The 24,490-nt window shown below is 34.3% G+C and overlaps 1 protein-coding gene and 1 pseudogene across 2 annotated transcripts in view; one reads left to right on the top strand and one right to left on the bottom strand.

The window, feature by feature from the left end:
• Positions 1–555: 555 nt before the first annotated feature.
• Positions 556–24,490, bottom strand: part of LOC147388205 (putative disease resistance protein RGA3) — a 48,278-nt gene continuing 24,343 nt past the window's right edge. Inside the window, exons 1-3 of one of the 2 annotated variants that reach the window (XM_086421397.1) lie at positions 6,852–10,275; positions 6,456–6,755; positions 1,747–2,592 (exon numbers count right to left, since the gene is read on the bottom strand). In XM_086421397.1, coding sequence (XP_086277523.1) covers positions 6,911–10,189 — 3,279 coding nt within the window. In that variant the 5' untranslated portion in view covers positions 10,190–10,275 and the 3' untranslated portion in view covers positions 1,747–2,592; positions 6,456–6,755; positions 6,852–6,910. Of the gene's footprint in view, positions 2,593–6,455; positions 6,756–6,851; positions 10,276–24,490 lie in introns of those variants that run through there. The other variant, XR_015171398.1, reaches the window with a different exon arrangement.
• On the top strand, positions 11,442–12,999 carry LOC147388206 (protein trichome birefringence-like 6; annotated as a pseudogene).

A 24,490-nucleotide genomic window follows, 5' to 3' on the forward strand; every position in this document is an offset into this window, starting at 1 on the left:
AGTTCTTCAAATTTCATATAAACTAAGTATTTGAGCTTAAAATGGGTCATTTCTTTTTAAATTTATTACTTGTAAAAGAGACAGATTTTAATTTTTGAAAATTAAAGGTTATTAAATCATATTTTTAGTGGAATAAATTATTATTAAGTTGATACTTGACAAATAATATGTTATTTTATATATATATATATATATGGGTAGCGATCAATGGCAAAACATTTTTCAAAACATGAGTTAGAGGTTTTGGAATGGGTTGATTTTTGGTGAGGATGATCTTTACGATGAGTAGATCATCCTCACCAAAAATCAGACCATTCCAAAACTTCTAACCCATGTTTACAAGCTGAAAAATCGTGGACCGTCCATTTTTTGTAAACTGTTTTTGATGGGGTTAGAAGTTTTGGAATGGGCTGATTTTTGGTGATGATGATCTCCTCACCGTAAAGATCATCCTCACCAAAAATCAGCCCATTCCAAAACCTCTAACCCATGTTTTGAAAAATGTTTTGCCAAAAAGTTGGCCCTTGAACGCCCCCCTATATATATATATATATATATATATATATAAAATGATTTTGAAATAATTTTTTTCATTCAATTCTTGAAAATCGGAATCGACAGGCACCTGTGATTTTTGGTAGTTCCAACAAGCCCCGGCTGGGTTGACCTCAAAGTTCAATTAATCAATGATTTATTTTGCAGTTAACTAGAACACCAAAAACTGAATTTTGGGCCTGAGAGAAACGCCAGTCCTGTGTTAGATGCCATCTAGAATTTACGTACTTACTTTTCATTGATTTAAAATAACAAAGGAAAAACAAATAATGAATCAAATCGTACTAAGAAGAAGAGATTTTTCTTTTCTTATTTGGGTTGTGTGGTCAGGCTAGAAATTAAATATGAGGATAGTTAGGTCATTTTCTGTTAATCTCTGAGTGAAGACTGTGGCCTAGGGTGTAGATCATGAGTTTAAAAACACAAACCTATCGCAAATATTTAACTAAATTGTGGAGGGGCAAAATTAAATTACCTTTTTTTAAAAACTTTTTTTCCTAAAATGCATCTGATGTGCATGTGGATGCCACTTACTAAAAAACAAAAGCTCTAATGAGGATACTTGAGTGTTGAAACCAACGAGACCCTAGTTGTCCAACTCAAGGTGCCAAGCAAGTGATAAATTTGGGGTCGAACTCAAATCCGAACTCAAATCCAATTTAGCAATGACTGAAGAGGACCAGGAGCGTATAAGGAGAGAGACAAGACAATTTGTATCTGATACGAGACTAAACTCAACACAACCTCTCACGTGTGAGCCGGATTTGGCCAAAGTACATGGATATATAAATTAGTTGAGCAACAGTCCTATACATTGCCTGGATATCATACCTTTGGGTTATATATAAATCTAGAACAATTCTCACCTTACAAGCTAGTGTTGTGAGGATGAATTAGGCTCATGGGCTTCTACATGGTATCAGAGCACTAGATCGTATAGGTCATAAGTTCGAGTCTCCTTGAAGGAATTTTTCACCCTAATGGATGAAGGGGAGTGTTATCCGCCTCCGATGTCAAGTGTCATGTTCTCACATATCATGCCACAGGTCGACCTCTGACTCTCTTTATATTCATTGTTTTTCTTTATATTTATAATTGTACCTTCCCAATCAAATCGATCTTTTGGGATAAATGATTTGTCAACATGATTGACAATGAGTGAAAATGCCCAAGAGCTTTAAAGGAGAGAGACAAGGCAATTTGTGTTTAATGTAGGACTAGACTTAACAACAAGAATATATATAAACTTTAGGAAATGACTGATAAGAGTCCAAAGAGTAACTTTCAATGGAATGCATGGCTACCAAGGTACAAGTTTAAAGCTAGAGATTGATAACTAAAGCAACCAAGTTCAGATTTGGCAATTATTAAGTTAAGGGTGCACTCTAGTTTAATAATTCAAAAAAATTTTGGAAGTTATACAAATGATTCCCAAAAACCCATCAACTTTGACCTCCCTAACAACCCTATCTTGTTCTTGAGACTTTAAGTTTGAAGAAGATAAAATCTTGAGATTGAAGAGGTAAGGAGGAAGTGTCACCCCCCAAAAATATCTAACACAAATCCCAAGGATTCCTCTGTTAGATCTCTAAGTATGATAATCAACCTATCCCATGATAACATATAATAATAGACAACAAATCATGTGTCACAAATTTATTACCAATAAACTAACAAAGTGAGAAAACTAATTATATTCAAACCATGACCCAGAATCTTCAAATCTCAACATAATAAATTTCACTGACTGAAACAAAAGACTCAACTATGTGTCAATACCGACTTTAAATCAACACACAATGCCCTAACATAAGTGTCTCAAGCTGAAACATAAAAATAAACAACTACTAAACTTTAATACTACTCAAACTGACGGAGGCGGATACTCCTTCACATACTCAAACCCCGGTGTCTCTTCATAAATCTCCTCCTCAATGACTGGCTCTTTTAAAACTATATGATTTGAAAATGTGAATGGTCGGATGAGTAATGTGAGTTACTCAGCAAGATGTTTATCGTTCTAAGAATAGTTACACCCTGCAACGAATAAACGTACTAAAATTTAAATTATGTAAGTTTTGATATAACATAGCATTTGAATAAAGACTAACAAAAATAATTAAACGATTCAAATAATATCAATATATCAATTCTATAAAATATATCGTTAACAGTTCTAAAATACTTTCAAAGTATAAACATCTATCTATCAACATATAATAATAAGATACATAATACAAACACAACGATATAATTGATAAGATGGTTGAGGAATACGCCGATATAATCACCTCGGCTATGGAAAGTCAATATACCAATACTTAACATCTAGTGTGGAATCTCACCGTTTTCATCTGATTTTGTGACAGTTTGTTGCTACCACAATTGGGTAACCATTTATCCGATTCAGAATTGGCCGTTGACCAAGGTTCAAACATTTGACCCAATTACGTTGGTAATTCATTTGACAACTACAAACTAGCCCAAAAGCGAACTCCTTACGTCTAAGCTTATTAAGAGACAATACATGTAAACCTCAATTATCTCTATACTACACAAAGAACGTCTTTACACACAAATATTCCTTAGGAAAGAAGAGGAGAAATTGTTGGATCTCATGAATTATATTATTCTCTAAGGTATCCCATACTACTAAAAAGGGAAAGACATCAATTGTTATCCTAGATTGACTAGTCGCTTTCAAAAATATAACAACACTTCACTCTTTTTAGATTTTCTACGACCCTTTTCTGATAAACAAAAATAATTTTATTTGTATACATATATATAAATTTTTTTATATAAAAAATACAAACAAATGTATGGTAATACCCTCCAATTACATCCATCAATCAAATCACACGTGATTATAGGAACGTGAAATATCCATCCATCTATTTATCTATCATGTATAATGTGACATAACCATTACAAAAGTTTCGTAGCACTGTCCCATTAATCAGTTGAGAATATAAATTCTCTTATCCATCCATCAATCTATCGATAAAACATCTATTGCTCTAAGTAACTACCAAGATACATTTCTTTTTAAAATATTTATGATCCTAAGGTATTAACCAATTCCATATGATAGTCTTAGTTGAGTATTAAGACTCGGAACACAATTAAAAATAAAATAGTTAAAGATGTGAAAATTTGGCTAAGTGTAGAAAATGTTATTTTCAACACATGATCTAACAATTTAAAACAAGATCTATGAAGTGAAACCAACTAATCATGTAATCATGCATGATTTTTTAAGGAAACGACCCTAAATTGAAATCACAATTGAATTCATAGATTTAAAATAATTTTCTACAAAAAATTTCGCAACTAAAGAGTAGAAGGGAACAAATCCTATTTTCATTGGGTCTTCTAAAATTGATCGACTCCAAATGATCACTTTTTTCTAACATCGAAAGTTCCTCTTCAACCATAACACATTTTTTCTTAGATCAATGTGAAGTCTTTGACGAGACAAAGCTTTTCTCTTTCATTGAGCCTTAAATCCCACTCTACAGTCTTCGAATAAGAGTTTCTAACTCTAGCGAAGCTAGGGTTAAGGTTTTCATCCAAAAAAGACATTAAAATCTTATAAATTTTCTCTAACTTTTGTATTTATAGAGACCTAAGGGCGTAAAAGTCATTTGCAAATTTATGTTATTTTCTTTAAAAATTCTATGTTCTGAGCTCCGATTTTCGCAAACTTATATTCCATTTTGGATAATTTTTTGATACAAACCCAATGGTGTGATCAAATTTCCCAAATTCTAGTTCTAAAAACCTTTTCCCCTTTTGGGTATAAATTTGACACAAAATTCGAAGATTTGACAACTTTTACATTTGACCTCTGATTATATATATATATATATTTTAACATTTTGAATCTATTGGTGAAGTCAGATTTTCTCAAAAATTTGTACGTTAAGATATACTTCTAAACCATAGTATAAACTCAAGATTTACAAGGTCATAACTTCAAATTTTTTCTTGAGATAAGAGTTGAATTTTCAGGTCATTACAGGGAGGAGGGGCTGATTGATTGGCAACTCGCTGATAAATTTATAGATTTGCCAATTTAATCAACCGATACCTAATTTAGTGGATTTTGCTGAATTTGGTGATAGCACCGTTGTTGGCAAGACAAACCAAGTAACACATCTTTATTAGCCTTTGAGAAATTTTCTAGAAAGCCAAACATAGGAAGAAAACCTATTCCTCATGCCTAAATAGGTCTAAAAATGGGGGGAGGCGGATTCAATTATGGCCCCAATGGAGTCAATAATATACCTTTGATACGTCATTTATATTAATGCTAAGGCATATAACATGCCTACTAGATGATATAAGCTAATAAAAATAAAAATTAAAAAAACAAGCAGCAGAGTGTTGACACTAAGAGAGAAAAGATGTCATTACAAAAGGCAATTACAAAATTTGAAAAACTTCAAATACAAGGTACCATGACCATTAAAAGCAATTAGGAACCATTACACTTGAAGGAAAAAAACTACAAATTAAAATATAGATGTACTCTAAAAACCCTAATGGTTGACACAATGAAAGATAGAAAATATGTTGTAGCAATATACAACATATTGCTTCAGAGAATCTAATTATCGACAATCCCTGATCAACTATTTGTTGTTCATCAGGTATTGTTTTCTCTCTATTCATTGTATTATGGTTCAATGGATCTGATCACCTCACCCAAAACTTTAGGATAAGATTTGAGGTAAGTTTCTATACCACTAACATTTTATAATTATCAATAATGTACTTTAACATGTTATTTAATATTATATAACATAAAAAATGTAAATAAATTCATAAAATAACTAAATGATGGTCTTGTAACAGGAGTAATGATAATTGTGGTAATTAAATTAGGGTCTTTATCTAGTATGAGAAATTGGTAAATATGTGACATAAGAATTAATGCTTGACAGTAATTATATTAGGGGCATTATTTAGTTTGAGAGATTGGTAAATACGTGACATAAGAATTAGTGTTAGATGGATAAAATGGAAAAACACTTGGAGGTCATCATGCAAAAATTAATGTGTACAATACAAGATACAAGACAATCTATGCTTTATGGAATTGAATAACGGTCGATCAAGAAAGAAATGAATCTTCAATGGTTGAGATATATGAGTGTTAAGACTATAAAATACAAATTCAGAATGAGTACTTCAATGGGGTTTTTGATAATAACTTCAGTAGGAGATAAGATAAAGGAAAGTCAATGGTTTAGGCATATACAACAAAGAACAATGATGCCACCACTGTGAAATAAAGTTATAAAATCTAAGGCTCAGAAAAGATGATAAAAACTGAAAATTATGCACAACGCAGTAATAAGAAAAGATATAGAGAGGCATGTCTTAACTAAAGACATGACCCGAGAAATAGTTAAATTCAAAATATGGGATTTCATATCGTGGACCCCAATATTTAGGATTAAGGCGTAGAAGGAGATGGTGATACATACATATATCTAATAGGGTCGGGCTCCAGTGACTCACGAAGAATGACTCATGAGAGAACACGTGATCTCAACAGGTAAACATGAAATTCAATGTTTGGGATTTATACGTATCCAAGTAACACAAATTGCAATGATACTTAATTCGAGGATGAATATCAACTGTTGGATTTCATGTTTACACAGCTGGGATCATATGTTTTTTCCACAAGTCATTCTTCATGAATCAATGGATCCCAACCCATATATATATATATATCGAAGGACATCGAACCAGTGTTACTTAGGCATAGTCACTGTTGTTAGACCATGCACATCACACTTAGATGAACGACAAACCTCTCAATCAATTCAAAATTATAGTACAACGTAGGAAAATAATACCATATTTCCACTCATGGAAGAACTTACTTGATAGTATCCACCATTAGGTCCATTAAAAAGAGCCCAAAACAGGAATCTGTTATATAGAGATGATATGTTGAATTGCAGATCTGAGGAGAAATTGCTCAAACCACCCACCCAATGAAGTATCACGTGTAGAAAAAAGACGGAAGATCATCTTCTCTCGTCTTTATTTTCTCCCGCAATTAGTAAACATTGTATTCTTCTGAAAGTGTCACATTATACATGCCATTGGACAAGAAGTGAGTGCAGCAAACAGGAATTACTAGATCACACAAGTCAATTGAAGAACTATGGGCGATGCACCTGAAAAACCATCCCAAATTATTACTCATCTCATAAATTGATCAAAGAAAGAAAATTAGAAAACTGACTGAGGTTTTAACTCTTCAACTTCAGTACCTAAACATGCTTATCTTCTTAAGTTTTTAGCACAGGCGACCTTCAATTGAGAATTTGACTCAAAATTGATCAATCGATAATTCAGGAATATGGGAAATCTTTGACCAATCCTCCCCTCCTTGTTGGCACCGTTTCTCTAGCAATTCACATTTACGGATTTGTAGAGAACGAAGTTGGGCAGGCAAACCCCCGTCTGGTAGGGATTCTAGTTTATGGCAGGATTCAATTCGCAAGTCTTTAAGAGAAGTAAGGCCTTGCAGCCCCACAGGTAGAGAGCATAGATTCACACATGCTGATATTTTTAGACTTTTAAGTCCAGTTGGGAGACCATTATCGGGGAAGGAAACAAGTTGCGGGCACTTGTAAATGTCTAATTTTTCAAGGGAGGATAACTCATGTAGCTCATTCGGTAGTGACTTGAGATTACCGCACACACTGATAGAAAAATTTCTAAGTTTGGTGGGTAGTACATTTTCCTGGAAGGATGTCAGTTTGGGACAGCATAAAATGTCCAAATGACGAAGAGACACGAGGTTTTGTAAGCCCACCTCCCTTTGCAATTCTGTGAGTCGATAACAGTGCTGAATTCTCAATTCTTGCAGTAAGTGTAGAGGATGCAGCAAGCCTTCGGGTAGGGATGCTAGTCTTCCGAAGTTACAAATCTTCAAGGAGGTAAGAGATGTAAGATAAGGCACCGAGCTTAATATCATCTCATGGCATTCATTGAGAACTAAATCGGAAAGAGATGGAAATTTTGGGAGGGTAGCCATTTTTGGGCACTTCACGATGGTAAGCTTATCAAGGCAAGGAAATTCCCCATCCTCCACCTCATTCCATCCCTTCAAATCTTTCATTTCTTCGAATTTTAGTGATTCCAATGATGGAAATCCCCTGACATTTCCATCACCAGAAAACTCACGACCAACATACTCCAAACCATTCATTGAATCAATGGTAAGATCTTTGAGTATTGGTAGCTGCCCTAGAGGTGGGAGGATTTGGCAACGGTTACAATGTAAGAGTTCGATGTTCACAATACGTGAAAATGCTGAATCTCCTACCCAATTTGGGAACTTGTCACCGTGATAAGAAACAATCTTTAGTTCTTTGAGGTTTGTGTAGGGTTGGAGACCTTCAAGTACCATCTCATCAATTACATCCGGTGAACAAAGCCTGCTACTCCATTCCAAGCTCAGCTTATGCAGAAGTTGTTTGTTCTTTAAATTTGCCTCCCCTGCTTTCGTAACATCGATGACATCTTCCAGCCTTTCAATCTGAAGGGCACCTCGAATATACAACATGTCCTTCAACTCTTCTATACCACACCCATTCTCTCTGCTCGTAACAAATCTATTCAATGTTTGCAGACAAGTTAATCTCCCAACACCATGTGGCATAGAAACAAGACGCCAACATCCAACTAAATCGAGATGTCGCAAGTTAACTAGGTTCCTCGATTCTCTGGGTAATTCAAGAAGCTTGTTGCAATTCATGAGAATTAGTGTTTGTAAATTGTATAGGCAACTAGTAGACTCAGGTAACCTCTTGATGTCAGTTCGAGAGAGGTTAAGGTACCTCAGATATTTCAAATTACCAATTGTATCAGGTAATTCGGTCACAGCAACATGACTCAAATCCAATGTGCGTAAGCATTTTAACCTTACAATATAATCAAGAGCAACTTGCAAAGTAGGGATCTCATGAGTAGAATTACCAGATAGTAGAAGAAATGTGCGACTCCTTGATGGGGGAAAAGTCTCAGATGTGTTTGACTTGAATTTGTGAAGAAGAAACGATGCATGCCTGGTCCTCTCTGAGATAGTGCGTGAATTATCACCCTCCATTGTAAAACATGCATCCCCTGAAACAACTTGCGCCAAATCATGAATCAAGTCATGCATAACAAACCGTTTCTCGCCGATCTTAGAATACTGAAAGAAGGACCTCCATAACAAATCATTGAAATATTCACGACCTATATCTTCCATGGTTTTCTTTCCCTTAGAATCAACAAAACCTGCTGCAATCCACATCAGGACCAAATTTTCCTTTTCAAACTCATAATCTTTGGGAAATATCGCGCAATAGGCAAAGCATGGCCTAAGATGTGCCGGAAGATGATTATAACTCAATCTTAGAGCTGGTAAAATTTCATTTTCATCAACTTCCCATATATCACTTTTTAAGATCATATCCCACTCGTGCTTGTCAACCTTACCGTTTAACAGACCCCCGAGCGTCTTTGCTGCCAAAGGCAAACCTTGGCATTTCTTGAGAATTTCCTTACCAATCGCCACCAAGTTCGGATACGCATCTGAATTCCCATCCACAAATGCTCTTTGTTTGAACAATAACCAACAATCTTTTTCTGATAAACACTCTAAAAGATATGGTGTCGTGTCCATGGTCTTCGAAACTTCTACAATTCGAGTAGTAACCATAATTTTACTTCCTTTCGCCCCAGCCTTGAAGGGTTGACTTACAACCTCCCATTCTTGCTTCTTTACATTCCATACATCATCTAAGACAAGAAGAAATCTCTTCCCTCTCAGAGCATCCTGAAGTGTTTTTTGAAGTACATTAAACCCAGTAAGATTACAAGGCGTCCCTGTGGCGGACTCAATAATCAATTTTGTAATCCCTTCTAAATCGAAATTGATGGACACACAAATCCACATTCTTAGCTCAGAAAAATGCTTCTCTACCCTTTCATGATTGTAAACCATTTGAGCAAGGGTCGTCTTCCCCAATCCTCCCATACCCACTATGGGAATTACAGAAAATTCAGAATTTCTACTACAATCATCAGATACTAACAATTCCACGATCTTGTCTCTATCATCCTTCCGCCCGAAAACTCGTTTTTCGTCAATCAATGAACTCGTGTTCACTGGTAACTGTCTCGTTTCAATAAATCTCGATCCAACCCCCTCCTTCAACTCAAGCTCATCTTTTTCTTTCGCAATATCATCTAGTTTCCCATTGATCTTCTTTATTTCAGAAGCGAACCCGAAATCGGATACAAATTTTGGGAGAAAATTGGATACCTGATTCTCCTGTTTGAATCGATGAGCTTGGAAGTCGACTTCATCAAATAACACTTCGATGTCGTAAGCTACATCTTTAAGATCAGTCAACCATTCTTGGACAGAAGCGTTACTGATCTGCTTCTGCTCTGCATCGCTGAGAACGGCTTGGATCTTGTAAAGAGTTCTGGAAAGTTTTTTCAGATCCTTTTGAACCCCTAACAGAGATCCAATCTCTTTAATTATTGGGGTAGCTAATCTGTCGAAAGCTACCTGAAGAGTAGCAGAAAGAAATGCCCCTTCAACAGCCATAAAAACCAGAGTTTTTTTTTTTTTTTTTTGCTTTCAGATGGAAGAACACGAAACCCTAAGAACCAGAGAGAGAGAGAGCGATTTGTTCTCAGCAAAGGTCGTCTCAGTCTCTTTCCACCATTTTTAAGTGGGAAAAAATAAGTGATTTAGACATACAAAGAGTTCTTCTAGACTAATTAAATATTTGAGAGACTTTCTATTTTTAAACTTGTTACATTTTTGCTCCTTGCTCCAAATCGTCTGTGAGAGACTAAATCAATTTACCTAAATGACCTCATTTTCAATCCTTGGCGTACTTTGACTTTGCACTTTACATTGCCGGGATCATGTACTTTTCACATAATTCATTTTACATCATGGGTTCAAATATCAATTTCATGTCGGATAATATTGCAGTGACCTCAAGATTTAACCTCGCATTGCACATCCTAAAGTGAAAAAGCATTTATGAATCATATCCACTTTCACATTAAGATGTGTGATAGGAGGTCCAATCATATCCACTTTCATATAAGGGTCCCGTTCGTTATCTCACGCTTTGCCCAACGGTTTGGCAAACTTATATGACCCGTTCGATATAACACGATCTGACGGACGCAATTTAATCTTGGCGGAATATAAACTTATACATATATTACAACGCCATCTCTCAAAATATATTCATATTATTAAAGAGTCCCTCTTTTCTTTAAACCCCACACAACAAAACAGAGAGTTCTCTTCGAACTCTTTCTCCAAACTTCGATCTCTCTTCGAAGTCTCTCTCGCTCTCTCTCTTCTCACACGCTCTCGCTCTCACTCTCTCATTCTCTCTCACTCTCTCTCTCACTCTGTGACTCACTCTCACTGCCTCTCTCGCTTAAACCCTATTGCTGCCTCAGACAGAGAGTTCTGTCGAACCCTCTCTCTCTCACTGAAACCCTCTCTCTCAATCTTTCATTCTCTCTCGCTCTCACTCTCTAGCTACAACTACCTCTCTCTCTCTCTCTCGCCTCCTCTCTCATTCTCTATTGTCTTATTGTGACGACGAGTTTTTAGAGGCTTTTATTTTCGGCAATTTAGTGAAGCGCCACCTAAACAACAACATCAGTGGCGGTTTTACATTAAATGCCTCCCACTATTGTTCTAGCCATGGTGACAAAGAAGATGGAAACCTGGAGAATGGCAACTTGTAACAATTGATAAACAAAGGGGTTTGGTTGATGAGGGCTTTAAATTGTTCGAGAAATTGATGCCCAAGAGGCTCTTAAAGATGTCACAGTTTGGGAGGCCAAGAAAAATAGCATAAGCTGAAGGTGTATAGTATTTTTATTTATTTATTTTATTTACTTAATCTTATAAATATTAATTTTATTAAATCTCATGTAGATGTGAAATTGTGAAGTTTGCATGTTTTCCTACCTCACTTGATTCTTTGTTATCTTTGTTACTTAATCTTGGAAATATTATATTGATTGAATCTCATGTAGATGTGAAATTTTGAAGTTTGCATGTTATCCTTGTTCTTTAACTTTGATTCAGTTTGAAAAATTACAAGAGAAAAATTTTGATGAGTTGGAATTTGGGTGTATTATAGGTTTAATGCATAAAAAATGATGGAATTGATTAGAGGGAAGAGACTAGTTTTTGTTGGTGATTCAATTAACAGGAACTAATGGGAATCCATATTGTGTTTATTGAGAGGACCCATCAAGGATCCGAAGTACGTTTATGAGTCCCATGGTCGAAAGATCACTAAAGAAAAGGGAAGTTACAGTTTCAAATTTTTGGTAGTTCTGTGAAAACTTGTTCATTTCTTAATTGTATTTTGGATCTCCACAAATATTTGATTCTCGAGGGGTTTTTTGCAGGATTTTAAGTGCACAGTTGAATACAATGTCACTCATTTCTTAGTTCACGAGAGTAAGGCAAGAGTAAGACAGAAGCAAGTACCAACTCTGAGAATTGACACCATAGATAAAAGTGCTTCAAGATGGAAAGGAGCTGATATTCTTGTTTTCAACATTGCACATTGGTGATCTCATTACAAAACAAAAGCTGGGTGAGTATTGTTCTTGAACTATTCTACGTAAAAGCTTTTCTAGTACACTATTTTTCTCATGCACATTCTTGTTTAAAGCTTTGTAGTAGCAAAATGATTCAATCAAACTAAGTTTCTTCAAGGCAATTCCATGAATCTTAGTCAATTTAGTAAATTTAATGTTGAAGCTAAAATGGGTTTGGTTTACATTAGATGTTTAAATAATGTACCTCCAAGTTAGACTTTCAATCATTGCATACTTAGAAAATATATAGGTTTTGAATGGTGAATTGTATGGTAAATCACGAAGGAATAGGTTTCCTAATCTAAATGATGAATACTTGAGAATGTAACCTAAACCAATAAGAATCAAAAACTTCTTGTTTATAAGGTGGGGAGATTATTCCCGCACTATGATATTTGAAGACTTGTATTTGAGGTTTGGTTTCCACATAATTCATTATGAACTTGTCCCTTCAACTTGTAGGAATAGAATATGCAAAGGGAATACTTTGTATGGCGTTACGACTTACAAGGATATACGGCACAATCGTCAACCTTTCGCTTTTATTTACTTTATAACCACTTGGACCAGGTCTTAACTTGTGTTGTTCTCATAACAGTGTGAACTACTACCAAGAAGGAGACCAAGTTCATCCTCGTTGATCTTGATGTTTCGATACCTTTCAGAAGAGCTCTGATGACTTGGGCATCATGGGTTGATAAACATATAACTCCTGGGAAGACCCAAGTTTTCTATCGAAGTTCTTCACCTTCCCATTTTCGGTAAATATTTAATTATCTTAGGTTAATCAAAGAATTTTTCAATCTTTCATTTTTTACATTGCTCAGTGATGTGTACTTGTTTAATAGGGGAAGTCTCTAGAATTCTTGTTGTAAAACCCTGAATTTTCAATTCGTATCTCGAGAAAAATAAATAGTGGAATTTTAAGAAAATCTTGAAAGTAAGACTTAGGGGTAAAATTTTAGGATGGTTCTGATCATTTTTCATAGAATCTGACCTCACCATTAGATTCAAAATAATCGAAAAACATACTTTAGCCTGTAAGCATACTCAAATGCGAGTCCAAGTATAATAGTTGCAAAATCCTCGATTACTGAGTCGAACCAGGCCAAAATAGTAAATTTGTGTTAGAGTAAGAATGATTAAGATTAGATTAAATCATTGGATTCGTAACGAAAATTTATTAAAGATGGACTATTTATTTGTCATTTTTGGAGACTAGAAAGTCGAATTATCATCAAAAATGAAATGACGTTAATTTTAGGGATCACCTCTGGTAAAAAAATGTAAATTTTTGTTAGAGATATAATTTATAGAAATTGACTACACCATTAGATCCAGAATGAAAAATTAGGCGAAATAGAGTATTCATTTGTCAGTTTTGGAGTCTAGATGGTCAAATTATCGTCGATCAAAACAATTGGCAAAATATCAAATTCGTCCAAAATTTTATATAAATAAAATTTTTAATTTTTTAAAAATTATTCGTCTTCTCCAACTCGTCCAAAACAGCCAGCGAAATAACGAATTTTCTTCGATTTCTTTCGATCTTCCACCTCAGATTCCTCGCAAACGGTCCACTTTCGACGATCGTCGCAGAAGAGAAAAAAATCTACAGTCTCGACATCTACAAAACCCACCCCAACCCCTTTCCATTTTACTTTCTTTTTCATCCAATATCGTCAAAAATCAACCGTATTTAAATACAGAAAATTTGAAACTTTGACATCGAATTTCATCCGTTTTGGGGTCAAACCGTCTTCCGACGCAAAAAGGAGAAATGTCCGCAGCTTCATTCTCTACATAACCCACCCAAATTCCTTCCGTTTTCTCATCTTTTTCACCCCGTATAGTCAAAAATCAATCGCATTTTTATACGGAGATTTCGTAACTTCGACCTCGAATTTCATTCGTTTCGGGGTCAAATTGTCCTCCGCCACAGAAGGGAAAAAGGACGACCTCATCGAAATCTTCGAAATTACTGGGTCAATTTCGAAAATCAGTCACTTCAAAATTTGATCCTTCTCGATTTTCGTATCGATTGCCTCGATTTCCATGCACACACTTTGATCCTTTCGCCTAGAGATAGTAAGGAACTTTCAATTTTTATTAGTAATCGTAGATTGTGAAAATTGCATTTAGGATTTTATCAAAAAAATTTTGATGTATTTTCAAAATATAGAATTCTTTTCTTATTTAAAAATTCACGTCAGAAATTGCATGTTTGATATGTTTAATTATATTTTTAACAAATTATACGTGGGTAAGGTATTTTAATGGGTTATTTCCATCAATTGGGTCTTTTGCACTACTCGGACCTCGTTTTGATTAAAAAAAATTGTATTCTTTTCAATATTATTGATAAAAATAAATTCTTTAGTTGAAAAATGTGATTTAATATTCAATGAACTCATATTGAGTTGATGAATATTAGAAATTGGATATTTTATTGAAGAGATTGAAAATTGTAAAAATAGAAAAAAGGGAAAAATGGTATGAAACGGTAAAATGTCAGAGTCACACCCGAGGGGTGATGTCTGTATTTTACGTTGTTGTGTTGTGTGTAGGTTGGTGAACAGATATCCAGAGATAATATTGTTAGTTGCATATTTATTTAAATTTCTGTTAGCGCGAGGCGCTGTTTACCTTTCCGTTATGTTATTTATTTTAGGCCGGGTGGCCACACTTGCATGGTAGGAAACTGGATATCCATTCTCAACCTTGTATTGTTAATTTCTCTTTTGTTTTCAAATGAAAATAATATATATATATATATATATATATATTATATATATATATATATATATATATATATATATATATATATATATATATATATGTAGCTATTTTGTGAGCTGTTAAAGAGTCTGTGAATGCCTGAAGGGATAGTACGTCATATCATCCGGAGTAGTATACTATCCTGGGATGAACTGTAGGGACCACCAATCTTATACGTGGTATGGGACGCATATGAGAGTGGAGTCACAACTGAAATTTGGGTTATTCCTCTCTATCTTTACCAGTGAACTTGTAATGTAAAGGTGGTCGTATACGAATGGTTTGTATATTTGGGAATCACATGTACGCCTGATAAGCATAGACGAAGATGATTGGTCAGTGATCACTAACAATCTATAGTATTCAAACATTCTGACACATCGAAAAGAGACCCATTGCTTACGGTCACGTTAAACGGCCAGCCTGAGCCAGATAAATGGTCAACCAAGCGTGGTAAGTATAGTGACCGGTCACAAAATCAGGAACTAAAAGTCAGAGAAAAATTGTAACATCATGTCCCGACTGGGAGCGATCCAATCGTGAATCCCAACTCTTTAATTCCAATACTCCACCATATGTATTATGTATTTGTTGGCTTACTTTGATATATAAAATGAAATGCATGTTTAATGTTTCCATTTGATCAATTAGATTTGTACATAAAGAAAATGTTATAGTGAGTACTATTGATTGATGTAATGTCAATTTTAAAATGTTTAGTTGCTCATCCCTAGTTATATATACCAATTAATCGTAGTTTATTTTATAAAATTTTATATTGTTAAAATGATTTAGTATGCTTATTCGTTCATGCTAGGAGGGGTTATTGGTAGAAATTGTTTGATTTCCTACTAGGTAACCATTGTTACTCACCCTTTTCTTCTCCATTTTTTTTAGTTTCAGATCTGGAGCTTAGCGAGGCAGGTGTAGAACATGAGTGAGAATCATCTGGTAAGTCAGATAAATAGTCAGAGTCTGTCACTTGGTGAGTATTGGGGTTATTACCCCTAGTGGTGTCGATTCGTCTAAGAGTAATATAGATTTTTGTTTTGAGCGTTAGGAATTATGTTAGAGTGAGGAGTATCTGTATAATCTTGTATATAATTTTCTTCTTCCGCACTCTGATTTATCGTACGTTATTAAACGTATATAGGCTTCCGCTAGTATTATATTTTATATGTATATATGCATGATTGTATGTCGTTTATCAGGTGCAGGTTGAACGTCTTGGAATGCTAACATAAATAGAGGAGACCATACCGAAATTTTGAAGTGCCACCTAGTACCTCGAGTTTTGACATGGGGTTTTGTGTTAGCATTCGGCAGGGCGCCATACTGGTGGACACTGCAAAGCGAGCATTCGACCCCTTAATGATACTTCATATACAAAATACCCCGAGAAGAATATAATTGCAGAGGTCATAAAGCAAATGAAAACTCTTCTAACATTGTTGAATGTAACTAGTTTGTCAGAATTTAGGATAAATGGTCACTCATCTATATATGGAAGAAAATAGGGGAAAGGCATCACTTCACCTGGACAGGATTGTAGTTATTGGTGCCTTCCTGGTGTTCTAGATAATTTGAACAAATTGTTGTATTTCTATTTGCAATCTAAACAAAAAACCAGACCTAGAGAGTTAACCGATTAATCTCTAAGTTGTGTGACATTCCCAATTTTTTCCCCAAATATTGGTTTATGTACTATAATTGTATTTTTATTTGGTATTTTCGGGAGATCTATTAGGATTTTTGGAGTTCTACTATTCAGTCCTTGGTATCTTCGGGAGTTTTACGGTTCATGTAGTTTTATTATAAAACTTAGACCCAAATTAAGTAAAAAGTAGTTTAGTATAACTTTCTCAATGTTCCTATACTTTTTCTCTCAATGCTAAAAAATTAAAAGTAAAATAATTTAAGTGGCTCTCAATACAAAGAGGAAAATGTGTGAAAAGGTTTAGGTAAAATCTTTCGAATTTAATCCAGTTTTTGAACAATAGAGAACTTACCTAGTACATATTTGGAGTCAAAAAATCAATTTGTATTGAAAATCTAACATTGTGACCAGTTTGATGTCATGCTCACACTCACCCGAAAAAAAAAAACCTAAATTCGCTAAAAAAAAATAAAATCTATACATGGTATGATTCACTTAACAAGAGTATCGATGCATGCCCCAAATTTGCATGTCAGTCTTCAAGAACATCCCATAAATTTAAAAAAAGGAAAAAAGAAAAAAATGAATACATGTAAAATTTAAAAAAAACAAAATTTACAAAAAATTATGTGCCCAAAACAAGAACACATCTGAGTCATCAGTCATAAGACCATCTACAAAATTTGCTAGTTCCATGTATGCACATTGAGCTTCTACTTACATAGGTGCAATGATATATGGTAAGCCAAACATTTGTAGCAATTCCTAAAATCAGCAAGGGAAGATATCAAATACAATAAGTATATAAGATTAAGTGGATATCATTAGTGAAGCATGATCAAATGTCTATGTTAACAAGCTTTGCAATGTCAATTCAGCTGAGATGAAACTCTTTTATAAACTAAAAAATTGGAATAATAATTCCACTTTTTATCTGCATAGCAACAGTAGCTTCACCAATTTTGAAGTATGGCTCACATTTTTTTTTTCAAATTGAAAAAGCAATCTCTTTGGTTGGCATATCTAATCAGTTCATTCAGCCCACCTGTATTCATGTCCCAGAAGCTTGATTGAAGGTGAACTTTTGGAGTCAATTAGAAAGTAGACCCTTGTCAAGCATGTTCCCATAGAGAGTTAGTGAAGTGAGGAAGGCACCATGAGTCCATGAACACTGGGCGCCTAGTAGAGAGCATAAAGCTAACAAAAAATACAGCAAAAAATGGTTTACTTTGGGCATAACCCATACCTCAATTGGTTCGTGTTCTGCACTGCAACCACGATCATAGGTTTGATCCAAGCTTAACCACTAGGGAAAATAAAAGGAAACTTAACGCCGGTGTATTAAAAAAAGCTCATATTGTTAATTTATCAATAGCACTTAAAACACTTCATATGTAGCCAACCGATCTCTATTCCTCGTGAACTTAAGAAAATAAGAGTTAGTGGTCACAGAAAAAACATGTAAACACATTTGCTGCCATAGAGGTGAATCTGCGTTAGTGGAAATTGGAATTAGAGATGTATGCATTCGTTGATAAGTGAAGTCTTTTGTCAATTGTAAATGAGGAAGATAATTTCTTTCTTTAGTACCTCTCAAGAAACAAATCTCCCACCATTAACAAAACAATCAGTCGAGTTGGTTGACCATTAAAAAAGTCGAGATGCATTTTATAACACACAATCAGCAAGTAATATACATCTAAACTTTGCACATTAAATAAAAAAAAGAGTTTAGTTCCTAATTTTTTAGGATGCCCACACTTGAAGACCATGATATATAAGTGTATTTTTCCAAATCAGAAAAAGATAGTCTTTTTACAAAAAGATATACATACATCATTATTGAAGCCTTCCAAAGATCATCCATGTATATTTACTTTCCCACTACTACCACCACCTCAAAATTTCATTACCAAAAAAATAAACACACTACAAAAGTGAAAACAGAAACCCCATCTAGTGCTCTGCTCTAATTGTTTGCAGCTATTTGTCGGTCTGTTGAAGTCAACTCTTGAAGTGGATCTGTTTTCCTTGTTAGTACCAACCTAATTCAAAGGAAGATATGCTTTTGTTTTCAACAATGGAGCAAGCATCATGTCAGATCTTATTAATCAACCATACATGAATCTCCCAGACCATAAAGTCTATTGAAAGGGAAAACTCTGTCAAACTCACATCCTAAGTGGGACCAAGTCCCACAGATTAGGATTGGTTCTACTCATATTAACTAGCTTAAGATAAGCGAGGATTAGATTAGTTTGGATGAGTTCAAGTTATACAAGAATATGTTTTTCTCCTTGTATATAAGGAGTGGGTTGAGAAGTGAAAAATAAACAAAGACATTAAGGGGTGGTTTTGTGAGGTGAAAAAGGACAGGAGAATAAGGTATTATTGGTGTTTTGGTAAGTAATGGTTTTAGTGCAATCTGGAAAACTAATATGCTTAGATATGGCAACTAATACAAGAATTTGTACATGAGTCCTCCTTTCCTGAAATCCATTAAACTCATTTCTTAAAATTGGTGAAATAAACAAACAGTAAAAAATTGTAATACCTTTATTGTTATGTCTGTATCAACTCTTGGACCAGGCAGAAAAGAAGTCATAAACCAAGGTAGGGACTTCCATGCTGAAGGAGATTGAAGCCCTCTCTTGAAACCAGGGGTGTTACCAAATCTATGAGAAAAAAAAATAATCACCTATCATGATCATATGAACCTCATTGTCAACTATCATGAGCATATGCCTAATGAACCACAAAAGAGTAGTTAAAATAGATTGTTTCATAAACTTGAGTATTGTTTAAATCTCAAATTTCTTCTTGACAGACAGTATAGAAATCCCAAAATACCACATTTAAAGCATGAAAAAAAAATACATATCCTACAAAATTTACTATCCGAAGTGATCATAACAAGTACCTCACCTTGTATTTAACATAATGTTTTCTAGCTTTAGATCACAATGAATGATACCAGCATCTTTCATTAAAATCAATGCACTTAAGATCTAAAGAAATAAAATAACACTATTTAATGAATATTCTTGACCATCACATATGAAAACTATACATTCCATAGGATATATAACAAATATTCTCAAGTATAATACTAAAACTGCTGCTGTAGCCAAATAATCTAATAACAAATACTAACACAGTTTTATGAAGGAAGGAGCTCTCAAAAGCCATAAATAAAATGCATTCGCTTGCCTAGCTAGGCTCCTCAAGCACCTCAACCACGTAGGTAGCCAGATTCATTTACATGTACAAGGATCTTATCTCATACTTTTTTTTTCAAGATAATATCTAAGGTACTGGCAGCAAAAACCTATGAGTCATATGCCAATCCCATACACATGAGAGAGCCATTCCAATGGTCACATAAAGGAGATCTCCTACAAAAAATTTTGAATGATCATAACCCCTAATTTCTATAGATAATAAATTACATTTACACTATCTTATCTATATATTTGGAAGTCCAAGACATGCAGATGGATCAAAGTGTAGCAGATCCAATCAGAAATGGGCGTCTCGATTTCTATTCACTGTTTTTGAAGTGGGTATCTCGATTTCTAATCGAAATTCCTCAAAAATGGGAATTTCTGAACTACCATACAATACACCATTCAAAACCTATATATTTTCTAGTATGCAAGGATTGAAAGTCTAAGTTGGAGGTACATTATTTAAACATCTAATGTAAACCAAACCCATTTTAGCTTTAACATTAAATTTACTAAATTGACTAAGATTCATGGAATTACTTTGAAGAAACTTAATTTGTCATTTTGCTACTACAAAGCTTCAAACAAGAATGTACATGAGAAAAATAATGTACTAAAGAAGCTTTTACGTAGAATAGTTCAAGAACGATACTCACCCAGCTTTTGTTTTGTAATGAGACCACCAATGTGCAATGTTGAAAACAAGAATATCAGCTCCTTTCCATCTTGAAGCGCTCTTATCAATGGTGACAATTCTCAGAGTTGGTACTTGCTTCTATCTTACTCTTGCCTTACTCTCGTGAACTAAGAAATGAGTGACATCGTATTCAACTGTACACTTAAAATCCTACAAAAAATCCCTCAAGAATCAAATATTTGTGGAGATCCAAAATATGATTAAGAAATGAACAAGTTTTGTAATGTTTAAAATATATACATATATATATATATATACCAAGTCAACCATTGTTGACTCAAGTCAAGTTAACTATTATTGACTAAGTCAAGTCAACTATTGTTGACTCAAGTCAAGTCAATTATTGTTGACTAGTCAAATAACTTTGACTAAGTCAAATTGACTAAGATATGTTTAAGAAATTCTAAAAGAATTAGAATTTTTGTAATATCTAGATATTTAAAATACCTAGATATTATTTTTGAAAATATCAAATATGATATTAGCTTATTTTTGTTTGTTTTTTCACTTTTTACACAAACAAAGAAGAAAAAAGAAAGAAGGAAGAGAAAGAAAAAAAGGAAAGGAAAAGAAAGAGAAAATAAAAAAGAAGGTAGGCCCTTACAACTCTTTATAATAGTTTTAGTAATTTAAAAAAATATATATTGCTGATTTTATAGTTGTAAAAAAATAGAATTTATTTTATTTTTAAAACAATTCTGATTTAGTAATTTTAAAGCTAAAGTTGTTTTGTAAATTTCTTTAACAACATACATATACTTTATACATATTGATATTATTTTTTTTATGAGTTTAAAGCATGCTAATAGTTGTTGTTTTGTTTAAAAAGAATTATTACATACTTGTAGTTGATTTATACATGTTTTATACGTAATTATACATGCTAAAAACAAAATACAACAACTATGAAAGTTGCTATTTTTGTATTGAATTGACAACATGTATGCTAGATAAATATAAAAAAATAGTTACTTTATACGTACGTTATACGTGTTAAATATAAAATACAATAACTATGAAAGTTGTTATTTTTATCTAATATTTTACTATGTATACTTTAATTGAATACTCAAAATATTTATTATTTTATACGTACTTTATACGTACTTTATACGTATTTTATACATATTTTGTACTTGTCAAAAAAAAATATGCAACTATATAAGTTGTCATTTTTATACACAATACATATATTTTGTTCACATTTTTCTTATAACATACATGATTTTTGAATAAGTTAAACTGGTAGACATTTACTTTAATCATTTTAGTAATGAATTTCCAAGAAATGTTTCTAATTAAAAAATTGGGTAAAAAAGTAATTTATTAAAATAAATATGAGAATGAGTTCTCAATTGAATGTCGTGCTTTTAAAATACCCAGTTAGTAAGATACTTCGGCGTATGCCGTATAAGACACGAAAATGAGAGAAAAAATGAAGTGATGCTTCAGTCATAGACTGTGTTAGACACGAAAGAAATAAAAAGAAAAGAGAGATGAGACTATACATTTAAGAGTGGACTGGGTATTTAAAATACGTGTATGTTTTACTTTCATTACGTTTTGAAAAGAAAAAAAATACTTATATGTAGTATTTTAGTGATTTATTAAAGAGATTGTGAAAACCTATAAAGAATAACATGTTATGACATTTCTAGAATGATGTGTTATTCTAGGATAACAGTTGCGTTATTTGAGTTCTTATGTATTATGGGATGCATAAGAACACAACATCACAACAGGAATCCCGAAATTTCTTTTCTATCTTTAATAGAGAACAAGATGTAGATAGTTGTATGATTGATAGAGAATATCGAGGATCACATCAAGCCAGATTGGCATAGATGAAGATGGCTAGTTAATGATCATTAATAGTCTAGGGTAGTCAAGAAAGAATGACCTACTTGATTTGTCCCGTTTCTTAAGGCCTTGGTCAACGGCCAACCTGAGCCGGAAAATAGTTACCCAAATTATGATAGAGGCTGGCTATAGAATCAGGAACTAATGGTGGGGTTCCACACTGGTGAAGTATTGGAATAATCGTATTTTGACTGAGATGTTCACATCAGTCGTGACCCTCAACTCTCTATTATAGTATTATATTATTTGATGTTATATTAAGAACAATTATTTCTTCAAATTTTTAAGTGTTTCAATTTCTTACTAAGTTTTAAGACATCGATATTCAATTATTTTCAATTGTGTTGAATATCAAATATGCCTGATTTATGAATATCTAGAATGTTTAAACTGCATATAGGATACTATTATTTAGAACTGTAAGATTCCCCTATTGGGTAACTCCCTTGTTACTCACCCCTACAACATCACAAATTTTAGGCGCACTTGGTTTAGGTGATCCTTCCGAGGAGGTTCAGTGCTAGGGCCTTATAGATAATCAGTCCAAGCTTCCAAGAGTGGAGCATAGGTATTACTAGTAATGAGGCTTAAACTAGAGTTAGGTTTAAGTCTTTAGTTATCGTTTTTGTTATGTAATTATGAACACCATATTATGTCATTACCGTTTTATGTATATATGTCAAGTGTTTTAATGTTTGAGGATACGTATCTGTTCTGTTGAGCAATGATCAGGTATGACATATAGTTATATTATTTGCCGTTTACGTTTAAGAATTGATTATCATGATATGGGTTTTATATCATGCCTCGGGATTCAACTTGGGAATCATGAGGATTCGAGTTGAGTTTTTTGGGCGTGACAACTTGGTATCAAAGCTAGTTAGTAGTTCCGTATCGAGATTACGAGCTCTTCCGTGTCTAGAGTCTATAGAGCCTAGTAAGGATAAGATAGAATTCTAGGTTCGTTCTGTTAATAATGAAAATGGTGTTCATTACTAAATCCCTGCTTAAGATACCGATTAAGTCTTCCATAAGAATGACCTTAGCCTTATGATAATAAATGCATTGTTGTTGATTAACAGAAATGAGATGAGCGGATAAGACAGAGATAGAGGTCGAAGGAGAGGCCAAAGTTCAGTAGAGGTGGGACATGCATCGGATCAGACCCCCGATCCAATAACACAACTAATGTCATTTATGAGACAGATGGCTGAGTCGCAGAATAAATTTAGAGAGGAGATGCTAAAGTCACAGTTTAGACTAGCCATAGAAATGACTGAATTGAGGGAGTGCCAGGCTTCATCACAAGAGGATGACCCTATTCCAACCCCAGAGCCACCTCAAGGGCCTCGGCCACAAGTTGTACTATTGAGGGCCGCAAGAACTCCCCCACCCCAATCACAGATAGATCCGGGGATGTTGCTACAGAACTTCCAGCGACTATGTCCACCAAGGTTTGGAGGTTCTTCCGACCCGGCTGTGATCGATGAGTGGGTTTTGAGGACTAGAGATATTTTGATTACCATGCAGTGTCCGAGAGACCAGTGGGTACCGGTGGCTGCATTTCAGTTTGACGGGGATGCCAGCTGTAGACACCTCAATTTGAACGGGCCCTAACTCGAAAGGGCCCAAAAACAATAATGTTTCAATAAAATTGACCAACGGGCCTCAATGGCCCGAATCATCGAAAATGATATTTTTTGCCAAAACCCAAGCCGCTAACACCTCTCAATGGGTTAGTAGGTCCACCAAAAGGGTTCGGCACACTCCCATCTACCCTGCTCCATGCAAAATACCGATTTCCCAACAAAAGGGGCCAACGGGCCCTTAAGGCCCAAAACATCAAAAGTGGTAACTTCGGTTAAATCAATGCTCCTAAGACCACCCCGTGGTCTCGAGGACCCGCAAAAAGGGTAGTGACCCATCCCATAGCTGTTCAACATCGTCGCTTCGCGCTCGCATACAAAAATCGATAAATTCCCCAATGGGCCCGAAAGCCCGATTCGCCAACACGTGGCATTTTGATTAAATCAATGA

The sequence above is a fragment of the Akebia trifoliata genome, chromosome 13, assembly GCF_017979445.1.
Source record: "Akebia trifoliata isolate Shusen 1 chromosome 13, ASM1797944v1, whole genome shotgun sequence".
Taxonomy (NCBI): Eukaryota; Viridiplantae; Streptophyta; class Magnoliopsida; order Ranunculales; family Lardizabalaceae; genus Akebia; species Akebia trifoliata.